Source organism: Callorhinus ursinus, unplaced genomic scaffold (genome assembly GCF_003265705.2).
Source record: "Callorhinus ursinus isolate GAN/ISIS: 27379988/994484 unplaced genomic scaffold, GSC_fseal_2.0 scaffold20, whole genome shotgun sequence".
NCBI lineage: Eukaryota > Metazoa > Chordata > Mammalia > Carnivora > Otariidae > Callorhinus > Callorhinus ursinus.
The window spans coordinates 28,762,456-28,789,367 of NW_027397082.1; the positions used below are offsets into that span (position 1 = coordinate 28,762,456).

The following is a 26,912-nucleotide window of genomic DNA, read 5'->3' on the forward strand; positions in this document are numbered from 1 at the left end:
TGAAATAAATAATAGGCTTTTAGAAAGATGGATAATCCTTAATAAATAAACTTGTAAATACAGTAAAATGGACTAAGTATCACATAGTGATAGGATGCCAAGATTAGGTTTTGTTTCATTTGGGGATTTTTTATTTTTTTTTAGGAGTTCATTTGGAATACTAAACCCCACTGTTTCATTTTAACACCGTTAATAGTCCTTGGTTTATGAAGACGATTATGTGATGATGAAGGTGATTTAGCATCTTTATTGGATGACTTAGCTGAGTGATCTATATTAGGTAAAAGAAGGAAAGAGGTGGTTGCACAGCAGCAGATCATTGAGATCTCTGTGTAGGGTTGTATAATGCAGAAAAACTTCAGTGCAATCTTGGCCACTGTTGTGATAGGCTAAATATGTAAAAAGACAAAAACTAGAATTTTATTCAAACATTTTCTGCAATGTCTAAAAGGAAATCTGTGGCATTCCTCATAAACAGAAGATCACTAAGAGATGAAAAAAATATACTCTTAGAGCTCACTTCCCCTCAACAAAAGCACCACATTCCTAACCCTAAGGCAGCACACAGAGTCCAAAATAAAAGTCTTTGTAAGATCAGACTCCATATTAGCTTAAGACACCTAAAAATCAAACATATGCAGTACAGGCCACAAATACTGGAGTCTTTTCTTTATCCCACAAAATATAGTAATTACATTAAATGAATGAGCCAGACATTAAGATGTGACTTCCACTAATGTACGCCTGCCCCAAATAGTCTTCACCAGGCAGATCTCATGTAGTTTCATAGCGGTGACCTCTTTTTTTTTTTTTCCGGCAACCTGAGCTTTTATTAATTTTAGTAAATGGAGTTGATCCCTTTGGATTTTCTTGGTAGACAATGACATCAATAACAAATACTGACAATTTTATTTTGCTCCTTCATGGTATTTATTATACATTTTTCTTCCTTTTCTTGTTGCACCGGCTTAACCCTCCAGAAGAACGTTGTAAATTCCTCGTGACATATTTTCAATGTATTTAGCTTTGTCTTGTACTCCACAGTGGTAATGGTAAGTCTTAACACAGGCTTTTATTTCACATCCAATAGTAGCACCGGGCTGACTGCAAAGTGTACATTTCATTCTTTTTCCTCGCTTAATCTCCTGAAGTACAGTTTTAATATCAAAATCTCCAAATTCTGCTCTTGATGTTGTTGTGAGCTGGACTGTGCCAGAAGAAAATAACATGCACTTATGACGTGCAGCCGCCTTCTTGGCATTAAATATATGCAGTTTTCCTCTTGTTTCGTTTTCTTCCTCCCCTACATGACAAAATCCACATTTAGGCCTGGTGTCACTAGGGCTGCTTCTATGTGGAGACCTATCTCTATAGGAACTACTTTCCATTTCATCTGTTCCATGGGAGGATGTGGACCTGGTATCTTCCGACAGCCCTTTAAAATTAGTTTTTCATGGCCTTCCTTTGCGACTTTTCTTTTTACTTTTAGGTGATGAGGGCTCCAATTCATGTTCATTAAAACTTTCTTCTAAGTCAGCTTCAGAGTTATGTGCAGTTTTCTTGTGTTTTCGGCAATAAACCATGTAAATTCCTTGTGAAGGTTTCTCTCGTATTTGAGCTTTATCATGCAATGCACAGTGGTAGTGGTATGTCCTGTGACATGTTTTCACATCACAACCAATTGTTGCTCCAGGACAATGGCACAAAGAACACATCAGCTTCGTGCCTCTTTTAATTTTCTTTTGGACATCTTCAATAGAAAATCCACCAAGACTTTCGTTATCAGAGTGTGATGATACCAAAGCAGATGAAAAGAGCATGCACTTATGGTGTGCTGCCACCTTCTGGTTTTCAGATATAAGCAACTGTCCACATTCCTTGTCTCTATTTGCCTTACAAAAGCCACATTTGCGCTGTCTTGTAGGCCCCTTTTTCTGTTCAACTGAGCTTGACATGATTTTTAAATTGCTTTTAGAATGCCACTTTAAGCCTCAAGAAATGCGGCGGGGCCCAGAGGCGAACGGCAGCGGAGAAGCGCCAATGAGGGAAAAGAGAAAGAAGTCGGTGTCGGTTCTCCGGCAGCGCCTGGGAGCAGGGCTCTGTCGCTGGAGGTTGTTTCCTTTCGTTCGAGGAGAGACGGGCTCCACAGCGGTGACCTCTTGATGGCAGTGATAGAGACCCTCTTTCTGTCCAAGCGAATCTGTTGTTATGATGCAAGTTTTTGTTGATTCACACAAATACTTTGGCAAGGGTATCAGCCCCTGCACTGGTAATACATGCTTTTGATGGATGGCAAACAACATATGTTGATTTATCAAATTTCTTCCTATGTACTGTCTAAATTCCACAATCTAATGAAACAGCCATGGCTCCAGACATCAGATAGATTCTAGTAGGATCTACTGCTAGACTTGTAACAGCATCCAAATGAAAAACCATAGAATGGATCATTTTACCCATTTTATTGTAAAAAAATTTGATGTGTCTATCTTCATTAGCAGTTTTTTGTAATAGGAAGTGTGGGATGATTTGCTACTCTGTTAATATGTTTATTGGATTGTAAACCAGAATCGGATGAAATCATCACCAATGACTGATATTTCTCAATCATAAGTTACCTGTACTTTCAGTGTTGAAAGAGGTCACCATATGAACTGGATCCCAGCTATTGAGTGAACTGATGTAGGTATTACACACTCCTTGTCTCTAAGTGAATAATACATGGCAGTTTTTCCTGGATTCCATAACCTAACAGTGCCATCTGCTGAACAAGACAGTAACTGATTTTTTTTTTTTTTTAATTGCACTACAAGCAAGACCCTAAACAGCATCTATTACAAGCAACTGAAGTGCCAGGTAGAACATTTAGTTCATATGTATCATAAGGGTCCACAGTGGGGCTAGGCATATTCTACCACTGGATGGTTGCATCAGTATTTACCACTACAACACTGTTCTCCATGAGGCCTAATAGGGAATTACAGAACATGGCCAGTGTGGGCCCTACATGTGTAGGTAGGCTTTACCTCTAAAGAGACACTCTTTTGAGCAGAAGCTGTTTTTTTCCAAGTTCCAAGGTTTCAGAGCAGTCCTCAGAGGCAGTAACCAGCACTAGTTCTAAAGGATGAAAAGCGAATGCCTATACTCCATCTAAATGCCTACGTAGTGTATACTTAGGGTTCCGTGTCTTTTGAAAGACATCCCTGTTGACAGCCAAACAAGCCATAGCTCTAGTCTGCATGTTTTATTCCCGTCAAGTCTGCAAGGTCTCCAAGGCCTATTACACTTCACAAACATCACTGGAACCCATAGAAAATGACTAGCCTCCTCCAAACAGAAACATTATTGGTTTAGCCCATTCTGTGCCATCCCTGCCCCTCATGCTTCTTCAGCTCCTTCAACATCTTCAATCACACAAGACTCAGATTCTCTCCATTCTTCCTCAGTATCAGGATCATTAGGTCAGCAGCTAAACCTTCATTACCTTTTTGTATTTATTCATCTGATGTTTGTCTTTTCTTTCTGGGATGGCTTCAGTCAGGTCATTATCCTCTTCTTCATCTCTGTCATCAGCATTTTCTAAGAAACTGTCTCAGGACCACCACCAGAGGACCTTTTGATTTGTCTTTTTTGCTTAGGAGACTCCCCTCCATTCAGGATCTGTTTTAAATTCTTTGTTTCCAGTGATCCGTTTGGTTCTGGATTAGACAGTCCAAGTAACGGCCTTACCGACTAACACTGTACATCTAATGTATCTGTGTGACCCACTTCCTAAAGATGTTGTCTTAATAGCTGTCTGCCTGGCTTCCACTCTAACTGGCTCTTCTGAGGTCCTGTGGCAGCTTCTGTATCTTTGGTTTCTTCTGATTCAAAGGGTGGCATTTTCAGATCATCATGGTTCAGCTTTGTGCCATATAATTTGTAATATTTTACCCTTTCTTGTTTTAGTGCATATGCTAACACCATTATTCTCACAAAGTACTTCACATTTTCTTCATCTTTTCCTTTTCTCGGCAAAACTGCTCTCTGGGTTTGCAGTTTGGCCCATCCCACATCCTAGTGCACCCAGTCTATCTTCAGACAAACCCACTAGTGCTAGATAGAGTGCAGCGCCCCCAGATGGCGTACTGCCCTCTCTGGCCCAGCTTGGGCCCACCGCAGGACCCACTCCTTTACCCACCACTTCTGAGAAAGGCTCACGTTTCTCCGAGGTCCCAGGTCCCTCCTGCTACCAGGGCACAGCGTAAGATGCCTACAGCTGGGGGTGGGGGGGGTTGGCGGTTCACTGCTATATCCTGCTCTGCTGTAAATCAGAGCAAGGAGCTGCTGGTAGCCATCATTCTAGGCTCTTGTCCATCTGCTTCCGCAGGCTTTTATCAAAAAACAGACACTGAAAAGCCGATTCTAAAACTCACATGGAAGGAGCGCCTGGGTGGCTCAGTCTGCTGAGCATCTGCCTTCGGCTCGGGTCATTGTCCCGGGGTCCTGGGATCAAGTCCCGTATCAGGCTCCCTGTTCAGCGGGGAGCCGGCTTCTCCCTCTCCATCTCTCCCCGCCCCTCCTCCTGCTCATGCTCTCTCTCTATCTAATAAGTAAATAAAATCTTTAAAAAAAATAAAAATAAACAAAACACACATGGAAATGTAAAGGACCTAGAATAATGAAAACAACTTTGAAAAACAAGAACAAAATCGGAGGATTAAGATTCCCTGGTTTCAAGTTTTATAAAGCTACATAAATCAAGACAGGGTGGTATTGGCATAAATATTGACAAATGTATTACTTGAACAGAAAATAGAGTCCAGAAATAGACCAGCATATATATGGAGAACTGTCTATGAGCAAAATGCCATAAATGGCATTGGAACATTTACATATTCTTATGCAAAAAAAGCTTTGATCTATACCTTCTACAATATATAAAAAAGAAGTAAAAATGGATATAGACCTAAATGTTAAACCTAAAAGTATAAAACTTTTAGAAGAAAACACAGGAAAAATCTTGTGGTTGTTCCAAGTTTTTGGGTGGTTTGTTAAGTGGCAATAGATAAACAGAACTCTGAGTTTAATAATCTCAGGGCTGTAGGACGCCTTGGTGGCTCAGTCGGTTAAGCGTCTGTCTTTGGCTCAGGTCATAATCCCAGAGTCCTGGGACTGAGTCCCACAACAGGCTCCTTGCTCAGCGGGGAGCCTGCCACTCCCCCTGCTTGTACTCTCTCTCTTTTTGACAAATAAATTTAAAAAAAAAAAAAAATCTCAGGGCTGCTTCAGGACAGACCAACACCAGTAGATTAGGTACCATCATTTAGACCCACATGACTACTCTGGGTATGCTATATAATTGTCTACTTCAAATGAAGCTCTAAATACAATGTTTATCTCATCATTAAGCTATCCAAAAGATAGTGGGTTATTTATAAATATTGACAGCTTATTGAGTGAAAACAGATGTACTCATTGATAGAGCAAATGCACAGATTTTTTTTATATTATATCTGAAACCAAGCCACATGAGTATGGGGAGAAGGCCATGTAGTGGAATTAAGGGAGGTAGGTGTCTTCCAGAGGGGAAGCCTGGCAGAAGCCCCAGGGTGATTGTACGTGTTTCCATGCCCTAGATAAGCAGGTCCCGGTGACGGTTCATTTTATGTGTCAATTTGGCTGGGCCACGGAATTCAGATATTTGGTCAAATATTATTATGGATGTTTCTGTGAGAGTGTTCTGGATGAGATTTACATTTAAATTGGTGGACTTTGAATAAAGTCGATTGCTCTCTTAGATGGGCTTCATCCAATCAGTTGAAGGCTTGAATTTAAAAAAGACTGACTTTCCCCAAGCAAGAAGGAATTCTCCATAAAACTGCCTTCAGACTTCATCTGCAATATTGGCTCTTCTTGGTGGAGCAGATAGTCCTCAGACTCAGACTGCAACTCTTTCTGTCTCCAGTCTGCCAACCTCCATCGGATTTTAGATTTGCCAAGCCTCCACAATTACATGAACAAATTCCTTAAAATACATCATATATATCTCTGTCTCTGTATTTATGTAGTCTTGGTTCTGTCTCTCTGGAGAATCCTGCTATAAAAGAGTCTCCTAGAATGGTCTTGCTTGAGGGAGGCATGATCCTAGGATGGTCGGAAAGTTTCCAGCCTGGGGGTTGGGTATTAACACATCACCATCTCTTTGTCTCCCTCCCCTGATTTTTGAAAATCCTCTCATCATTTATTACATCCACATATATTTATCCCCAACATATGCTCGGGCCTTATGAAACTCCCTTGACTAAGCAGAGGAGCACTGAGGAGAAAAGTCTAAATAGTGGTGTCTGGTGAAGACGAGAATGTGTGTTGGGAAGCAAGTAACTCAGGGTAGATTCAAGTCTTGGTCTTAACTGCCACTGCAGATGACACGTAATTTCATGTCTAGGAGATCTCCTCTTTGATGTTTTTCCTTTGATGTTTATTTCCTAACTGTCAAGTATAATTTTTTTAAGCACAATGTTATGTGGTCATTTTAAGGGGGAAAGTAAGGTTTTGTGCAGGGGTTCTGGGGTCCTAGGTTTCCAGCTCTGGAGAGGACTGGCACTACAAAGGTTATCACCCCTTTGTGTGATCTATAACTATGTGAAAAGATTTTTCCCAAGGTGGAGATTTTATTCATAAATATTAATGTATAATGAATATTCTAAGAGCAGTTAGGGATAGAGAGATGAAAATAACACTATCCTTACCCACCTTACCCTATGTTTTAGCTTAAACCATAGCAGGAGAATGTAGCTGTGAACTAAATGGAGAAGAGAAAAAAAAAAAAATCACCCTCAATTGAAGGAGCCAGACTGTCACTCCTGAGTCATTCAACACCTAGCCCTAACATCTCCCTTTAACACCCCAAGGGAAGGGAAGGACAGATGTTCTCCAAGTTTTCCAGGTGATTAGATTTAATTTAACTCATGTATTTAGGGCTAAGAAGGTAGGTGCCTTGTGTGTGTTTATAATTCTATGTGGTCTATGTAGGAGTCTACTAAATTGGCTTTGTACATTTTCTCTTAGCTATGGATAAAAAGTCTTAATTCCCATATTCACTAAGGTTGCCACTGTATCCATCTTTATACGGTTTTTGAAATCAGATGTAAATATTCATCACTAGGGGAAGTAGAGATTCGGGTCTGGCCACCACTTCCATTGCCACCACTGCCAGAAGATTCTCCGCAGCCTGTGGTTCTCCCCCACCACCGACATCAGTCCCAGGGGCGGACACCCCTACATCAGGGCTGGCAGCCTCAGCCCACAGTCTAGCCACAGCAGCCACAAGGGCATCTGGGAAGGCTGGCTCCAGTTTTATCTCAGTAATGGACAACCAGGTAGTATGAGGAACTCCCAGACATGAAGAGTGGACAAAAGAAGCTATATAGTCCCAAAGCCTGACAAATGTTCCTACATGAATGGCAAAGAATTTGGGAGCCAACTTACCCTCTCATTAAGAACTATAAAAGTGTGGGGGTGCCTGGGTGGCTCAGATGGTTGGGAGTCTGCCTTTGGCTCAGGTCATGATCTCAGGGTCTTGGGACAGAGCCCCGCATCAGGTTTCCTGCTCAGTGGGGAGCCTGCTTCTCCCTCTCCCTCTGCCCCTCCTCCCTCTCATGCCCAAGCTCTCTCTCCCTCTCAAATGAATTTAAAAACAAAAACAGTCTTAAAAAAAACCACAAAGTACTGTAAAAGTGTGAAACTTTTAAAGTTGCTTCAAATCTTTTAGGGAAAGAGAAAGGACACAATTCCCTAATAGCTCTAATTAAATACTATCTCAATCCTTAAAGCACTTTGTAACTTTGGTGTTAAGTATCTTTACATGTCATGTTTGGTATCTCACAATATTTACCTGTTGATTTTATTACTCATTTGGTTCAATTTAATGGTGGGCCACTTGAGCAAATGCAAACAGGCCTTGGTCTAGTGGGCACTCAAGAATTCATGAGCAGACCTGCAGTTAGGTGGCACAGTGAGCACTACTTGGGCTGGTAAAGGTAGACAGCCACTCTCTGAACTGTGGCACTGGCCCCACAGCCTGTGACCTTTAATGATATAACTATTCTGAGCCTCAGTCTTCCCATCTGTAAAATGGAGATAATAGTGCTACATCTTAGGCACTCTTGTAAAGATTAAGTGAGTTAGTATTTGAGAAATAGGCTTCTCAGAGTCCTGTCTCAGAGTGAGCACTTGATGGCAGCTCTCTCAGGTTACTGGGATTATTCCAGTCACTGAGGGACATCCCCATGTCTGTTTCCCTGATGATTTCCTTGAGGGGAAATTCTGAGTTAGAGGCCATGAGTACATTCAGACTCCATACACAGTGCTAGATTGCTATACAAACGGATACAAGTCATTTTTATTTAGATTCCACCTGAACTATCCTGCCTTGTCAACCTCTACAGTGGGTCTGTGAGCCATTACCACCAAAGTTCCAACAATTCCTCAAAGTCTTCTCCAAGTGACTCCATGCTGTCTCATGTGCAAAAAATGGGACACAATTCATATTCCTGGATTGCTAGGTGATTCAGGCTCCAAGGGGACCCAGAAACAGGCTATAATACAAGTGCCTCATTATACCTGTAGTCCTTGGGTCCACTTATCCTGGTTGTAACAGTCTGGGGAAAGGGCTTATGCCACATAATCCCCATGGAATCTGAGAATAGATTTCATCCATTCATTTAACAGAAATGTTTTAGTTACATCAATATTTAGATGTCATTTATTAGATACATTCTATTTTTTCCACCCAGCAGTAATCCTATTTGAAGTGAGGTTGAAGCAACATCAATAAAGAGAAAAAAACTTAAATATTAAGTATATGAAGTGAAAAATTGCCAAATGTTTTATCACAGTCTGTTTGTTCACACCTCAGAAAACAGGATAACAATGGTGTGAGAATATTCGACATAGACTTTCATACCTAAACAAATCATAGTTTCAGTTTTCCATTGTTTTCCTAATTTTTTCTTTAAGTGCATCACTTATATAAAGCAAAAATTTTAGTAACAATACTTACAGTATAGCCCAAATGTTTTTCTGAAGAAGAACAAATAAATCAGACGTCAATATTTTTTTTAACCCAGTAGATTGTCCTTCATAGGAGAAACAAGGCAGTAGCAAGGTTTTCTCAGAAATTCAGTGACTCAAAAGAAATGACACATAAACAGAATAATTATTGAATAAGAAGCCTTATGTTTGGAAACCCATGATGTAAACATGGGCCAGGGCTAACATTATGGCAGCAAACCAATAAAACCATTAATGGGAGAAAGTGTATGCTAGTAAGTCTAAGTAAAGTGGTTTATGATTCAACAATAGACGTGGCCTATTGCCCAACTTCAGACCATTCTGAGGGTAAGAATGTGCAAGGTGTGGAGTCTCAGAACCATCTTACTGCCCCCCCAACATGTCCCATACGCTGAAGAACAACGTATATGTAGGTTCTCCTCCTTCACTGTTGCAAGAGGCAAGGTACATGATCAGTTCAAAGTGGGCTTTGAATCCATCTGAGATTTGTTTGTTGATTTGCTTTGGTATCATGAAGCACAGTGTTTCTCTCATGCACACATTTGGAGCTTACGGGGCTCAGGTGGACTGCTATGTATAGGGCACCCCCAAACTGTCAGAGAACACCTGTGCAAAGCATTGCTGGGCAATAGCTCACATTCCATAATGTCTACTAATATGAAACAAGGGAACTGATTGCTTTTGTTCTTCTGTTATTTGAGGAGATGAGCACAGTAGTTGAGATCTCAGGCTTTAAGTGCCCTGGTTTGAATTCAGCTTGATCATCTACATCTGCTGTGCGGTGGGACATGTTGCCACTTAGCCAAGCCTCAGTCCTTTGGCTGTAAGATGGAGGTAGAACTTTCAGAAACGGTGGGTGAAGGAATTAAAGAAGATGCCAAATGGAAAGCTGTTTAGCAAATTGCCCGTTACAAGGTAAGCTGTCAAAATAAAATTAACTAAAAATATTTTCCTTTACAAACATACTATGACCCCATGAGAGGTGACCTGGCAAAACCAAAACCAAAACCAACACAACCACCTCCATTAAGCCTGTCTGTACTCCCTAATCCCTGCAAGAGATCAGGGAAGGGTAAGAGCTCCTGCCCAGGATTAAGCTGGGCCCTCCACTTTACTTTTGCAAGGAATACAGTTGAACAAATGTAACCATGTAGAAAAAACTTCTATTGCCTATTATTGGCAAATGACTTACGGAATGGCCTGGTTTATTTGCCATTCAGCCTCCTTTTGCAACTAGAAGATCTCTTCAAGGGATAAAGGGAACTTAGACTTCATCTAGTCCAAATTTTCCTTTTATAAAAAAGAGAATAAGTCCAGAGAGGTCAAAAAACTATCTCAAGGTCATTCGCTCCTATTTCCCTGCCTTTCTTGTAATGGAAGAATATATGGCACTAGGAAGCTCAAATGTCCATGATCACTTTTCACCCGGGATTTCCTACAGGCTAGGACTCCGAGACCCCGAGACCCCTTCCTCGGGTATGACAATGCTGGGCTTTCAGAGGGGAGAGGCCGAGCCTAGGAAGGGGTGGGAAACTCAGCACAGTAAACCCTACCCAGAGAATATGGCATCCTAGAAGAGCAACTCGGGCTTTTGTGCTCTCCCCGGTCTGCTGGCTCAGCTTTGGGAAAGACTGCAGCTAGCGAGAGAGAGAGAGAGAGAGAGAGAGAGAGAGAGAGAGAGAGAGCGCACTCATGGTCTTCTTGGGCAGGCCTATCCAATGGAGCACAGGGGTGGACTCCTTCCTGCAGGCCTCCATTCCTTGCTGCGGCCCCGCCCAGGCTGCTGGAATGAGCTCTAGCTGCTGTGAGGCATCCCCTGTATATGTCTGTGATCTCTACCAGAGCTCCGTTCCCCAGAACTGAAATGAGAGCCTAATAGCCAAAGCACCGTTAGCCTATCTATCAAAAAGTGGAGTTATCTGTAACAAAATCCTGCTCTACAGCTGTTAGCTCTGTAGCCCTGGGAGGTCAGCTCCTACTCCCCACAGCTGCCGACTTAGTGGCTGCCGATGCGGAAGGCGGTGCTCAGCCTGTGCTGAGCATGCGGTGTTTGCACTTGAAACGTTTTTTTTTCTTTAGTTGGCACTTTTGACTATCACTTTCTGCTGTATTTGTCCCAGGTCGAGGAGTGGGTTCTTTTTCACCCCTTCGGGTTAGACCATGGGGAATGAGATCTGAACTGCGGATCTGCGGGGTCCTTTTGGGGTGCTCCGTGATGGCCCTTACTGCAGGACATGCAGACCCAGATGACCGGGGGACAGGGCAACACACAGAGCAAGGCGGAGAGAAAATCAGTCACCAGATTCTGGATGCAAAGGCAAACTTGACCCACGCAGCTCTTCTGCCAACAAGGCATTAGGCTAAAACTCGATTGCCCTCCCCACGGCTGCTAATCTGTCCAAACTTCCCTGCTGTTTCTCAGGACCCAAAGCCTCACCCCCAGCAAGGCCACTGCACCATGGTCTTGCCTCCCCGGCACGGACAGCACCTCTGCCACTCCCCTCAGCTCTCTCACTGACTGGGCGCAGCGTCTCGCCACTGCCTATGTCTCACCGGCTACCCTAGGTGCGAATAGAAACAAAGCATTAAATCGGGGCGACAAATATATTAAGTTTTCCTTGGACTTGGTCCTTTTATCACAGAAAGATACAGTTTTTTAATTAGATTTTTGGGGGCTCTCATTATAGCCATCAGCCCAATGAGATCAACATAAGGTTGGCTCAAATTTCCATCAACTTTGGAAATGAAAGCACACCTTGTGATTTTTGTGAATTCTCAGGGGACTAATGGGCTCATGGTCATGTGTGTGAAATGGTCCCCTGGCAAGCTCCCTGCACATGCTGCATTGGAAGGCCACTGGCTCCCACCGCCCCTGCACATGCATCAAATTCTCTAAGGGATCTATTACCCCAAATAGGCTAAGAATCACTTTTTCTAAGGAGCCCCTCAGCAATCTCTGTAAGGTTCCTAGATATAAATGGGGAAACTTAATCCATAGTTAAGTATTAATGGGAAAGAAAAATGGCAAAGAACATAACATGGCAATTTATTGACTACAAAATACATACTTATAAACATGAATAGAATATACATTGACTTATAACATGTCTTAGAAACATGAATAGGATATACACTCAGAAAGTAAACAAAGCTCAAGTGTATCGCTCAATAATTACTTACAAAGTCAACAAGCCATCAACTAGCACCAGATGAGTAGAGAGAACATTACTAGGCACTCCAGAAGCTGTCCACAGACCCCTCCCAGTCATATATTCCCCTCCTCTATAAAAGTAACAATTATCCTGACTTCCATTGCCATGTCAATTTTGCCTAATTTTAAAACTTTAAACAGAAACAAAGAACATATTCTCCTTTGTGTCTGGCTTCTTTTACTAAACATCATCTATGTTGTCTCTCATGGTGGTTTATTTTCACTGTTACATATTATGTATTATTCCATCGTATCAATATACTAGTTTATTCATGCTTTTATTGATGGACTTTTGGAGTTTTCCCCATTTGGATAATGCTATGAACACTCTTGTATATGTCTTTCTGTATATATTTATGTCACTGGCTTATAGGATAAATATATGCTCGGTAATAATATGCTGAACTATTTTCCAGTGTTTATAACAATTTAAATTCCCAATGGCACCTTATGTTTTAACAGGATCACTCTGGCTGCTGCACTGGGAATTTGTAAGGGCAACGGTGGAAGCAGGAAGATCATCAAGAGGTTTTGTGTTAATCCATGTGTGATAAGACGGGGCTCAGCTCAGAACGGTAGTACCAGAGATGGTGAAAAGTGGTTGGATTCTGGTTGTATTTTAAAGGTAGAGTCAACAGGAATTTCCTGACAGGTTGTATATGGAGGATAGAAAAAGAGAGGAGACACGGATGTGTCTGAAGTGTCTGGCCTAATCAACTTTATGGCTGGAATCGTCATCAACTGAGATAAAAACTTGGCAGCCAGTCTATTTGGCATGTTACATTTGAGATGTCTGTTATACATCCAAATGCATATGTCAGCTCAGTTTTAAAGGTCCCACCACACATCACATCACACATACACTTTTGGACAGGGGGAGGATAAAATAATTGGCAGAAAAGATTTTGTAAAGTTTTTAAAATTTTTGTTTTTATTCTAATTTAGATAATATATTCATATAATTCAAAATTCAAAAGATTTGTAAATGCATGCATGAAGAGTCCCCATACTTTTGTCCCCAAGCTATTTGGTTCCATTACCAGGACATAACTGATTTATTGTGTATCCTTATTATTTTTTTAAGAAAATCTTTTTATTTTATTTTATTTTATTTTTTAGATTTTATTTATTTGAGAGAGAGAATGAGATAGAGAGAGCATGAGAGGGGGGAGGGTCAGAGGGAGACGCAGACTCCCTGCTGAGCAGGGAGCCCGATGCGGGACTCAATCCCGGGACTCCAGGATCATGACCTGCGCCGAAGGCAGTTGCCCAACCAACTGAGCCACCCAGGCACCCTATTGTGTATCTTTAAATGATGTGTAAAATTTTCTTTTTTGGCATTAATAATTGGGAGATTCTATCTTGAACAAAACAAAACAAAAGGATATGTCAGGGAGGCAGCTGGAGTTCAAGAAAGAGGTCTGAGTCATTGATTAAATTTGGAAGTTGTTGGCAAATGATGGTGTACTGGTAAGGGTCCAATCAGGAAAGAGAAACTCACTGTAATTTGAAAAGGAAAAGTTTACATTAAGCATTATTAACTACAACAGGGAATTGGAGCAATGAGGTATGGGCTAGTAAGAAGAAAACTCTAAAGAATATTAAGAATAGCAGATCTTAGGAGCAGCCACTACCCTAGGACAGGGATAGAAGGCCCAGGAAGAGTCCCCCTCCTCAACTCCAAGCCCTATCAACTGAGATCTAGACCTCATTGAAGGGGTATGGCCACGGTCCACTGGTGTCAGGGCGGTCTCTGCAGTGCTGCACCACTGGAACTTGTTGGCAATCCCCATCTGGGTGCTGGGGAAAAGGTAGGTGTCTCAGGAGAGTCCCTCCATGACAAAAGTGCCAGGAGGTGGGGGTAGGGGGAGAAAGAGTGGGGCCTTCTGACCAGCAGATGCTGCTGGGCACCACATACTGGAGGCGCTGGCCCTGGAAAGATGACCCACCTGCAGGAGCCTGGCCAAGAAGCAGAGCAAAACCAGGCAGAAAGACTGCTTGCCCCTGCAAAGTCTCTCCATCGCCCCCTACTTACAAAACTTAATACATATGCCAGTGTCAAAGGAAACATTTTTAGAGTAGGCAATTAATAATGAATTTGTAGCAGAGATACAATAAATTGTTAACTGATACAGATGCCATATAGAACTACAAGACAGAATGAAATCACCAGGGAGAAGTACAGACACAGAAGGGAAGATCAAAGGCTGAGTCCTGTGGGCTGTCTAACTTGAACATGTCAGGTAGGAGTGGAAGAACCTTTAGCAAAGGCTCCTGAGAAGGAGCAGCCAAGACTGTGGGTGGTGTGCCCGGAGCAAAGAGAATCTAAGAGAGAATAGGAGGAGAGGAACTGGAGAACATATTGACAATTCCTTTGTGAAAGTTTGCTACAAAGAAAGACAGTCTCTTCAACAAATGGTGTTGGGAAAATTGGACAGCCACATGCAGAAGAATGAAACTGGACCATTTCCTTACACCACACGCAAAAATAGACTCCAAATGGTTGAAAGACCTAAACATGAGACAGGAGTCCATCAAAATCCTAAAGGAGAACACGGGCAGCAACCTCTTCGACCTCAGCCACAGCCACTTCTTCCTAGAAACATCGCCAAAGGCAAGGGAAGCCAGGGCAAAAATGAACTATTGGGATTTCATCAAGATAAAAAGCTTTTGCACAGCAAAAGAAACAGTCCACAAAACCAAAAGACAACCCACAGAGTGGGAGAAAATATTCGCAAATGACATATCAGATAAAGGGCTAGTATCCAAAATCTATAAAGAACTTACCAAACTCAACACCCAAAGAGCAAATAATCCAATCAAGAAATGGGCAGAAGACATGCACAGACATTTTTCCAAAGAAGACATCCAAATGGCCAACAGACACATGAAAAAGTGCTCAACATCGCTCGGCATCAGGGAAATCCAAATCAAAACCTCCATGACATACCACCTCACACCCGTCAGAATGGCTAAAATTAACAAGTCAGGAAATGACAGATGTTGGCGGGGATGTGGAGAAAGGGGAACCCTCCTACATGGTTGGTGGGAATGCAAGCTGGTGCAACCACTCTGGAAAACAGTATGGAGGTTCCTCAAACAGTTGAAAATAGAGCTACCATACGATCCAGCAGTTGCACTACTGGGTATTTACCCCAAAGATACAAATGTAGGGATCCGAAGGGGTATGTGCACCCCAATGTTTTTAGCAGCAATGTCCACAATAGCCAAACTGTGGAAAGAGCCAAGATGTCCATCGACAGATGAATGGGTAAAGAAGAAGTGGTATATATACACAATGGAATATTGTGCAGCCATCAAAAGGAATGAGATCTTGCCATTTGCAATGACGTGGATGGAACTGGAGGGTGTTATGCTGAGTGAAATAAGTCAGTCAGAGAAAGACATGTATCATATGACTTCACTGATATGAGGAATTCTTAATCTCAGGAAACAAACTGAGGGCTGCTGGAGTAGTGGGGGGTGGGAGGGATGGGGTGGCTGGGTGATAGACATTGGGGAGGGTATGTGCTATGGTGAGCACTGTGAATTGTACAAGACTGATGAATCACGGATCTGTACTTCTGAAACAAATAATGCAATATATGTTAAGAAAAAAAGAAGAAGAAGATAGCAGGAGGGGAAGAATGAAGGGGAGTAAGTCGGAGGGGGAGACGAACCATGAGAGACGATGGACTCTGAAAAACAAACTGAGAGTTCTAGAGGGGAGGGGGTTGGGGGGATGGGTTAGCCTGGTGATGGGTATTAAAGAGGGCACATTCTGTGTGGAGCACTGGGTGTTATGCACAAACAATGAATCATGGAACACTACAACAAAAACTAATGATGTAATGTATGGTGATTAACATAACAATAAAAATTATTAAAAAAAAGTTTGCTACAAAGAGGCACAGAGAAAAGGTGTGTAGTATCTGTTATAGGAAATGGGCCAAGAGGAGTTTGTTTTGAAGATGGGAGAGATAACCGCATGTTGTACAGTGATGGGAATAGTCCAGTAAAAACTGATGATGTTGGGGAGAGAATAGACTGGGGGGAGTGACACCCTGGAGATGATGGGATCTTGCACTTGAGTGCAGGAATCCTTTAGGTGGACATACCGGTAGTTCACCTACAGTAACGGGCAGGTAGCAGAGGGGAGCATGAGTGGATGTGGCGGTGAAAATCTGTGATTGTGGGAGTCTCTACTTCCCTTTTTTTGGTGAAGTCAGAAGCAAAGAAAGGAGAGGTGGTGGGAAGGACTGAAGAGAGAAGAGAAGATGTGAAATACTCATTTGGAAGAATGGCATAGACCAGGCAAAGTTAGCATTACTGAGCTGAGGATGGTCAGCCTGGTTCCAGGGTTTCCTCCAGCCATTTGTGGTAGCATGCCGTAGATGGAGAATAGGGTTTACCCAGGGCTCTTATTTTACCAAGCAGATATGATGAGGTGACAGAGAGATGAGGCAGTATACAAGAGACTGGATTACAGTTGATTTCAGGGCATTAGAGGGAGAAACCTGAAGATGCGAGGTGGCAGTCAGTGTGGGATGCTTTGGGGACTGCAATCCTTGGACCTGACAAAGTCTAGGGTCTGATCACAAGCAGAGTGAGGGGCTGATGTAAGACAGAGGACAAGAGTGGGACTCATGGAGCCAAGAGAATGTTGGGATTATCTACCCGTAAACTGAAAGCTCCAAGAAGTGAGAGGGATACTGTTGGAGGGAGTTACAAAATTACACACTCCTGACAGATGAGAGAAGTGGGTGCCCCCTGTAGGGTAGCTCACCCTAGCACTGCAGAGTGAGTACCTGTGGGATGCAGAGGGAGAGAACGAGCTCACTGTGAAAAGCATGAAGCACAGAGGTCTCAATTACTAGAGTGAGCCTAGTTTTGTGGGGGTAGAACTGAGTCTCAGGAGCACTGGTGAGATGGCACTGAAAAGAAAACCTCCAAGGCAAGAGGGACACACAAATTCTGAAAATGTACACAGCTTTGTAGCCACGAGGACATCCCAGCTCACCGGAGATGGGGGTTAGATGAACTTCAAGGAAGTCCCTCAGGTGGGAATGGGCAGGGCCCTGGGAGGGCAAACCTGTGCTGGAAGAAACTGCAAGAGGCTACGTTCTTCCGGGGAAAGGCCCATTTCCAGGACCAGAGAACGTGCTGAGTCAGAGTTTGTCCCTGCCCTCAGTATCGGTGCTGGCAAAAGAGGGAATTACAGTACTAAAGAAGTCCGAGACTGTCCAACTCTGTCATCTTCAAGGATGAGCAGACAGATGAGCCAGACAGACTCCCAACCGTGGGCTATTCCAATAGGCCATGCAGGGACCTGATGCCGGTGGCATTCGGAGGCGACGGGTGCCATGACTCCGGTTGACCGAGACTAAATGTGTTACTTCGTCTTTCGTCCTACACCAAGGAACGGGCTTTAGGCCGCACCGTCGCCTCCGGGGCAACTCAAATGTGCGCGACGAATCGGGTCGGAGTCCCAAAGCCGTGTGGGCAGTGCGGCCGCCGTCCCCGCCGGGCCGCGCCTCGGGTTGGATCGCACCGCGCAGTTGTCATCTGCGCCCGTCCTCAGCCAATCAGGAGCCTTCCCTCTGGCTTTCCCGCGAGTCGTCCTTTGGCCGGTCTCTTTCTTCTATATCCTTGTTTCCTGCCGGCCTGTGGAGTCCGCGCGTAGGGTGCATTTCCGTTTCCGGCGCTGTCCATGCGGGCCTAAGAAGTAGCAGTTGTGAACCCGGTAACGGCCACGGGGTAGGGGAGGCGGCGGTGGTGGGGTCCCGGGGACTGGGGCTCTGAGAGTTTTGCGAGTCGTGCTTGGCAAAGTCGGCCAGGACAGTCTTTGCCCCTGAAGAGCGCCTCAGGCGCCGGACCGGTCACACATAGTACGTGCCGGAGTCTTGCTCCCAAGGTCCTTGGGATGGCTGAATGAATTCGTGCAGAGAGCCCGAACCGGGTGGGGAGGTGGCAGGGAGAAGAGAGAGGTCGTTCCTTGGCGGGATAATCCTAGCAGGTGACTCAGACCGGGGCCACATCTGTTGATTCCAAATTGTGCTTTTCCCATCCCTCTCTCCGCCCCCCAAGAGAGGGAGAAAAGTGTCAGTACAAGTTTGGGAACAAAATGTAATAGAGAAGAAAAATAACGTCCTGAAATCACATAGCTATTTAGGTTTCAAAGCGTTCCCTAGAACTCGGCTCTCCTAACTCCTGGCTGGTGTTTCCTGACATTATGCTGGTACATGTGGACTTCTATTTGCACCGGTGTGTGTCCGTGAGAAGTCTCTGACTGATCTAAGTGCAGCCTTCTCATGTGGCCCTTTACTGCATGGCATGAAAGATACTAGTTTGGATTTCCTTTCCTAGTCAGATCACAGCTGTAGTCCTCTCTTGGCAAAATGCCCAGTACATCATAGGCAGACACAAATATTTATTGAACTGAAATTAATTCAGTAACTTAACTGAGTGAAGTGACCTTTTTTTTCCTTTTTTCTTAGTTTCTTTTTCTTTTTTTTAATTAGCCAAGTGCTCAGATTGTATGCAGCCTGGTTTCCTAAAAAAGCTCACTAATTCAGTGTTTCTCAATTTATGGGCCATGAATTCCTAGGACGCTCAGAAATCTTTGTAAGGGTTTCTGCAAATACATGTGGTCTCCAGGCATCATCCACAATCAACCATATCTCACACATCTAGATGTTACTATTTTTTAAAATGCATATAAATGATTATTGTAATTTAAAAGTTTTACAGAATCAACAGGTACTAAAAGTAACACATGTTATCATGTTGGAGGATTATTAAAATGCTTTAATTTGTTAAAATGTCTTAAAGATGGTTTAAGTTTGGAAACCACTTCATTAATCCAATTGATATTTTGGGCTGAGCAGTCCAGTATGGTGACTTCATTAGTCACATATGGCTATTTAAATTTAGAATGGAATTTTAATTAAAATTATATTCAAATTCAGTTTCTCAGTTTCACTGGGTCCATTTTAAGTTCTCGGAAGCCACATGTGGTAAGTGGCCACTGTGTTGAAAAGTATAGGTATAAAGTATTTCCATTATTGCAGAAATAGACAGTGCTGATATAGACACTTAAGATGAATAAAAAGTAACATAAGCAGAAGTAACTAGCAAATCTAATTTATAGCATAACAGAGAAATGAAATTGGGAATAGTATTAAGCAGTTTCTGTCCTTGTTGCAGGAATACCTTATCTCTTCATAAAGAAATAAATGAAATTTACTGTTTTTCCTTGGGTGTTTTCTGGATTGTAAAATGTTTCCCATATCCCTGCCTCATCAGTGTAGGTTAGAGTTACTTGTGAATTGGTAAAAAGCCACTATGGAGACTAAGGACCAGAAGAAACACAGAAAGAAAAACAGTGGGCCCAAAGCTGAGAAGAAAAAGAAACGTCATCTGCAGGATCTCCAGCTTGGAGACGAGGAAGATGCCCGGAAGAGAAACCCCAAAGCTTTTGCAGTCCAGTCTGCTGTGCGGATGGCTCGATCCTTTCACAGGTATGTTTAGCTGGAGTCTAGTTGTTCATTCCATTTATTCTTTTTAAACAGTATGAGCCTCCCCAGATGATGTTTGGATTCATGAATCTTTAACAGCTTTGAAGGACATGAAGATGCATGCCATAATTCCTTTTACTAAAATGTGAGCCTAGGTGACTCAGTTGGTTAAGCGTCCAGTTCTTAAGACCTGCTCAGGTCTTGATCTCAGGGTTGTGAGTTCAAGCCCTGCATTGGATCCATGCTGGGCATGGACCCTACATTAAAAAAATAAAAAAATAAAATGTGAGCAAGTAGTCTTTCCTGTGGAAGCTGCCTTGCCTCCAGTATTTGCCCACTGATTGGCTTTTTTTGCCCAAGAGAAAAGCTTAAGAGTTTTTCTTTATAGAATTTCTTTGTTTGTGGGGCTCTTAGGTGGCTCCGTCGGTTAAGCATCCAACTCTTTATGTGAGTTCAAGCCCCATGTTGGATCCCACACTGCGCATGGAGCCTTCTAGAAAGAAAGAAAGAATTTGTAAAATTTAAACAGTTGCTATGGTAATAGGTGTGCTTGTGTTTTTTTCTGGATATGTTTCATATAATATGTAGTAATAAATAGCTTTATTTAATGCATTCTTATTATATGCAAACCATTGTACTTTAAACATTATTGAATTAAATTCTAATAGGAGAGCCAAATTTAACTCCAAAGCTCCTGCTGTTATTCATTATGATACACTGCCTGCATGTTTATCTTTTTTTTTTTTTTAAACTAGTACAGTCAGCTAATAAAGCAATCAGATTTAAGGTGTGTATAGTTTTCAATACTCTATACTGTTGAAGTCAATCTGTTATATGTTTACTAAAGTGGTTATTTGGATTGGGTCTCGAAGTTAACAAGTTAATACTATCCATATTGTCTGTTCTGCTCTCTTTAAAATCTTTACTTATAAGTATGATGCCTTTTATATTTTGAAAGTGGATTTAATTTTTCTTTCTTTTTACAAATAGGACTCAGGATTTGAAGACAAAGAAGCATCACATTCCAGTGGTTGATCGAACTCCATTAGAGCCCCCGCCAATAGTGGTGGTGGTGATGGGGCCTCCAAAAGTTGGAAAGAGCACTTTGATCCAGTGCCTCATTCGGAACTTCACCAGGCAGAAGCTGACAGAGATCAGAGGCCCTGTAACGATCGTGTCAGGTAGGAGGGTGATACCCCAGGCTGATAGGGCATATGTCATCTGAGGGATAGGACTGTCTTTGTTGAACATTCTCTTGGACTGGTAAATGTTAAAGTAATGTTCTCACTTCGTATTACCTCTCTTGTACTAAATTGGCTATAGCTTGAAAAAAGGATAGATTCCCTGATATAATAATGATATAGATGTATACCTTATTCTCACTGCTATATGGATTTGCCAGGTGTGTTCTCTGAGAGGTTTGGCAAGCCTGGGCAGCCTGGGTTGTTCATGGTGACAGCCTTCATTTAGCAGGTAGTGAGTATCTGCTGTGTGTCAGGCATACCTGCTTGCCCTCATGAAGCCACATTGTTAGGAAAGTGAGGGAGATTTCCTCTCTTTTTCTGTGAGAACTTGTCTGGTCTGGAAGATGGTGACCTTTCTGTTTGAGGGAAGATGAAACAAATTCCCAAATGGCAATGAAAGAATCTGAAATTTCTTTCCTTTTTTTTTTTTTTTTTTAAAAAGATTTTATTTTTAAGTAATCTCTCCACCCAACGTGGGGCTTGAACTCACAGCCCCAGATCAAGAGTTGCATGCTCTGGGCGCCTGGGTGGCTTAGTTGGTTAAGCGTCTGCCTTCAGCTTGGGTCATGATCTCAGGGTTCTGGGATTGAGTCCCACATCGGGCTCCTTGCTTGGCAGGAAGCCTGCTTCTCCTTCTCCCTCTGCTGCTCCCCCTGCTTGTGCTCTCTCTCTCTCTCTCTCTCAAATAAATAAATAAAATCTTTAAAAAAAAAGTTACATGCTCTACTGAGCCACTGAAATTTCTTATTATAGCCATAATATAGTTGGATTGAGGCTTTTCTTTCTTCTTTTTTATTTTAAGATTTATTTATTTATTTTAGGGAGAGAGCACGCAAGAGCAAGTGGGGACAGGGGCAGAGGGAGAGAATATTTCAAGCAGATTCCCCACTGAGCACAGAGCCCGGAGCCCCATGTAAGGCTCCATCTCAGGAACCGGAGATCATGACCTGAGCCAAAACCAAGAGCGAGATGCTTAACCAACTGAGCCACGCAGGTGCGCCAGAGCTTTTCTTTATCATAAAGGCATTCCTGTCATTTTGACAGATTTCTTTTTAATTTTTTTTTTTTTAAAGTAAACTCTTACCCCCATTGTGGGGCTTGAACTCCTGGCTTGGAGATCAAGACTCACATGCTCCACTGACTGAGATAGCCAAGTACCCCACTTCTATGTATGTATGTATGTATGTATTTTTGTATTTATTCTTCTATGTATGTATGTATTTATGTATCTATGTATGTGTGTATGTATTTATGTATGTATGTATGTATGTATGTATTTGTGTATTGATTGATTGATTGTAAACTTTACCCTAATGTGGGTTGAGCTTGAGCTCAACTTTAAGATCAAGAGTCACAGACTGATTCCTTTTAACTTAAGTTAGAAGTAATGATTGTTCCATGAAGATTCTCTTACATTATGTTTGAAGATGTTTTTAGCTACAGTGGGAACGTGGGAAACTTTGATAAAGTTAGAAGTGTTGGCCTGCTGCTGAACAGCAGGATCATGGTCATCGTGAAGCTCGCATGTCTGCCCATTCCAGGCAGAATTTTACGTGTTTGAGCACTTTATTCATGTGGGTAGACTTCCGATATTATTTTAAAATTAGGGAACATAGCAAGAAAACCAAGATGGAATTTATTTTATCAGTTTTCTCCTGTAAAAATGAACTTATGGCATACTCGCGTAAGGGTATATGGTGCTTTACTGGATAGAATTTAAAATGGTAATTAGAGTAAATGGATGTTTTTTTTTTAAAGTAAAATTTGGGGGTTGTTCCTGGGTGGCACAGTCAGTTATAACAGCCAACTCTTGATTTAGGCTCAGGTCATGATCTCAGGGTCATGAGACTGGGCCCCGTGTGGGGCTCCGAACTCAGCGCAAAGTCTGCTTGAGATTTTCTGTCTGTCTCTTTCCCTCTCCCTCTGCTCCTCCCCCTACTGGCGTGCTCTCTCTTTCTCTAAAATAAATAAATAAAATCTTTAAAAAAGAATGAAATTGTCTTTTCACTTACAGGTAAAAAGCGCCGACTCACCATTATTGAATGTGGGTGTGACATTAACATGATGATTGATCTGGCTAAAGTGGCAGATTTGGTAAGTCAGTGGGAGCAGTGTGAATTTCTGATGAGGACTTAACAGCAGTGTTATTGAGATTATTTATCTCATGTTGAGGGAAAGAAAGGCTTATTATTAAAGGAATGTGAATATAATCAGGAATACCATAGATGTGTTTGAATTGATGATAATGATAATACTGTTATAATAAGAATGGAATATGCACAGTGAAATGTCTCAAATCTACAAGCGAATTACAGAAAACACCTTTAACATAGTTAATTAAGATATACATACAGACAGACATACAGACATACAAATATGTAAGTAGTGAGACCATTTCTTGAACCTTACTAGGCACTGTGCTAACAGCTTTCTAGAAATTTAGTTCATCAAATCCCCCAGTATGCCTTAGGGGTAAGTAGGTATTATCTCCAGTTGACATAGGATGAAATTGAGTCCCTAGAAGTTAAGTAGTTTCTGAGTATAGGATCTCTGCTCTTGGTGGTGCCAGAAACTCCAGTTCTTAATGATTATGACAAAATAAGTTCATGAATTGCCTTTGAGAAGTTGTCAGAGTTTATAATAGAAAATCTAGACAGTACACAACATATGGAAATTGTGCAACTTTGATTGCATTTAATGGTAATGTTCATTAATTACATTTTAAGTTAAAACAAAAATCTAAGAAAAAAATAAAGCCATATTGATTAGGAAGAGTGGGGTAACAGAGGCCGTTTTTTGTTTGTTTTTTTGGTTCAACAATTTCTGGAAAGCTGTTTGGTGACGTGAGCTACAGATTTTAACCTTTGGCCCAGGAAGTGTCCTAAAATATAAAATAAAAGTAATTTAATGTAGATGTTATAGCTGTGCCATTCTAATATCACTGCCATTCAAATTTTGAACATGTAATGCTACTATTAATAAAAATAAGTGTATCATTGTCAACATAAAATAGTATAAACTGATTAAATCTCGTGTTTTGAAATGATTACAGTAGTTTAGCATATGAGTCATTGGTTCCTTTTTTATGTAAAATATACCAAGTCCCTAATTTTAAAAGCATAGGCATATTAAGAAAGATGTCTTTCATATACATCTTTTTAAGACTCAAAAAGGAACCCATGCATTTGGTAAAATATTCAAACTGCATTATAGAGTACAATGTGTGTTTTCTCTTCCCTGCTGTGACCCCTAGTCTCTCAGTTTCCCTCAAAGCAATATCCTAGATATGTATATAAATTCACATGCAACCCTTTTAAAGCATACGCTATTTATTATACATTCTGTTCTGTACTTTGCTTTTTTTTTTTTCACTCCAGTATGTCTTAAAAGTATATAAGTACTATAGCTCAACCTCGTTCTTTTTAAGTATTCTGTTGCATGTACCATAATTTTTTAACTTGTTTAAAAATGTTGATTGCTCTGCTCTGGGTTGTCATGAAGCCTCCTAAGTCACAGCAAAGGCATGTACATACATGGATTTGTGTGTATGTGCATGTGTGTGCTTTGAAGGAATAATACAGGCTTCATTTATCTTTAGTTGACAAGATTGTCAGCTATGGGGCTGTTGCTACCTATTCTTCTGTTCCTACAATGAATTGCTTGCCCCATGGCACTGTATGGTGTCAAATGGGATAGAGGGCTATTCTCCTTCCAGCCACTCACCTTCAGCCTGTTGAGGGGAGTGGAAGAACTCTGCTGCCAGCTTGGCCTGTGGTCTGCAGTGGCCGCTGTACTTTCTTGCAGTGCTCAGTGGCCCACCGACATGTATTTTGTGGTTTAGGATTATGAATGTTCCTTAATTTAACCAAAGATAAGTGTTTCTGATTCTGTTTCTGTGTGTGTGTGTGTTTCACTTAGCTACAGAAAGACAAGAACAGAGATGTCTTTAATATATTAAAACTAGAAGTATCCAGTAATCAACTCTGAAATTACTTTGCATGTTTGAAGAGTCAAAAATCTTAAAAATTGGTCTTATATGCTTATATTTTCTTATAGATTAGCATTCCTGACTTTCCATTCTAAACTGGTAGCTTTTTTTTTTTTTTTTTTTAGTTTCTGAGCAATTGCATGTTATAAATTAACATAAGATAGAGCTTTCCTACTATATACCTCCCAGCAAAAAACTTTTTTTTTCCCTGTGAGAAGACTGAAACAAAAATGTTTGGTTTTCTTATATTTTTGGTATTTTTCATTGATTACCACTTCATCCCATTTTTTGGATGTCAGATCTGTTGCTTGGTTTTCTTGTTAGAGACCTGTTATTTGGCCTAAAAATACCTTAAAAAATTTTTATTTCTTGAAGTGAGAACTTTCCAGGTGAGGGCCAAATTAGACCCAGCTTTTTCTGAGTTATTTCTAATACATCCAAATTCTTGAAGTGGAAATTTATATTGTGGTGGATATTGTCTTATGGTTGCCTTTTAGAGAAAGTCAAAGGGTGGCATTTTCTCTGTCATGATGATCCCTACGTAATCATTTTGATTTAATCGAGATTAGGAGTTGACAAACTTTTTTCTGTAAAGGGCCAGATGGTAAATATCTTAAGCTTTGCGGGTCATAGTTTCTTTTGCCACTGCTTAGCTTTGTCGTTGTAGTGCAAACACAGGTGTAGACAATACATAAATAAATTAATATGGCTGTGTTCTAGTAAAACTTCAGTTATAAAACAGGTCATGGGTCAGATTTGGCCCATGGACTATAGTTTGCTTATGGTCTCTTTTGAGTAGCTTCCTTGAGTAATTGTGTTTTCTGTTTTAGGTTTTGATGCTTATAGATGCCAGCTTTGGGTTTGAAATGGAAACATTTGAGTTTCTAAACATCTGTCAAGTACATGGCTTTCCCAAAATTATGGGCGTTCTCACTCACTTAGATTCCTTCAAGTATAATAAGCAACTGAAGAAGACGAAGAAACGATTAAAACACAGGTTCTGGACAGAAGTGTACCCGGTAGGAAGAGAATTAATTATTGAATACTAACACTATAATCTTTAAAAAAATAGTTTGAGTAGGAGAGATTAATAAGCATCCCTTCAGGATTCACCTTTGGAATTTCTTTTATATATCTGTTCATAGTCCCTGCAATATTTCCTCAAAATAGTCTGTATTTCAGAACTCTTGGTGTGTCTCATTTGTCTCTGTAGCCACCCCCAGCACCAGGCAATACCTGGCTCTAAGTGTTTTAGATCTGTGATTATTTAATAGGGTTTGTCCGAAGTTTCTCGTAGTTACAGGACCAGGAACTATAGCGCACACATACTGCCAGTCCACTCTCCCCTGCATGCTGCTGTGGCCCATTGGTCATAGAAGTTTTTCTGTGCCCAGGAGCCTCACTGTCCTCCCTGTGCAGTACTCTATAGACAAATGCCACTGCTTGACTGGAGAGCAATCTTGAAGCTAAATGTATTTGCAGTTCTGCCTCTACTAAGCCCTAACAAGAGTACTGAAAGAAGGCAGAGAAGTTTGGGAAGCATTGATAAGTGGTTTTCTAGAAGTCTCCCTTAGGATTGCTTCTTATTTAGAGGTCTTTATTTTTATATAGTATTGACAAGAATTTAATTGAAATTAATTTTTTGCTTTTTTAATGTTTAGGGTGCCAAGCTGTTCTACCTTTCTGGAATGGTACATGGAGAATATCAAAACCAAGAAATTCACAATCTGGGCCGTTTTATTACAGTTATGAAGTTTAGGCCTCTTACATGGCAAACCTCTCATCCTTATATCCTAGCAGACAGGTAAAAAGTACATGTAAAGTTTTTCTTTCTGGCCTGTATATTTCAAAGCTACAAAGGTCAGAAAAAGAAGAGTAATAGAGCTTATTTTGTTCTT

General features: G+C 41.4%; 1 protein-coding gene and 2 pseudogenes across 3 annotated transcripts in view; 1 reads left to right on the forward strand and 2 right to left on the reverse strand.

The window, feature by feature from the left end:
• Positions 1-924: 924 nt before the first annotated feature.
• Positions 925-2,146, reverse strand: LOC112830888 (PHD finger protein 6 pseudogene; annotated as a pseudogene).
• Positions 2,147-2,223: 77 nt separating this feature from the next.
• LOC112830582 (striatin-3-like) lies at positions 2,224-14,286 on the reverse strand (annotated as a pseudogene).
• A 3,617-nt stretch (positions 14,287-17,903) lies between these two features.
• Positions 17,904-26,912, forward strand: part of BMS1 (BMS1 ribosome biogenesis factor) — a 49,784-nt gene continuing 40,775 nt past the window's right edge. Inside the window, exons 1-6 of one of the 3 annotated variants that reach the window (XM_025880626.2) lie at positions 17,904-18,008; positions 19,571-19,785; positions 20,773-20,963; positions 23,041-23,120; positions 25,845-26,033; positions 26,676-26,818. In XM_025880626.2, the coding sequence (XP_025736411.1) occupies positions 19,610-19,785; positions 20,773-20,963; positions 23,041-23,120; positions 25,845-26,033; positions 26,676-26,818 (779 nt within the window). In that variant the 5' untranslated portion in view covers positions 17,904-18,008; positions 19,571-19,609. Of the gene's footprint in view, positions 18,009-18,061; positions 18,154-19,570; positions 19,786-20,772; positions 20,964-23,040; positions 23,121-25,844; positions 26,034-26,675; positions 26,819-26,912 lie in introns of those variants that run through there. The other 2 variants (XM_025880627.2, XM_025880629.2) reach the window with 2 other exon arrangements.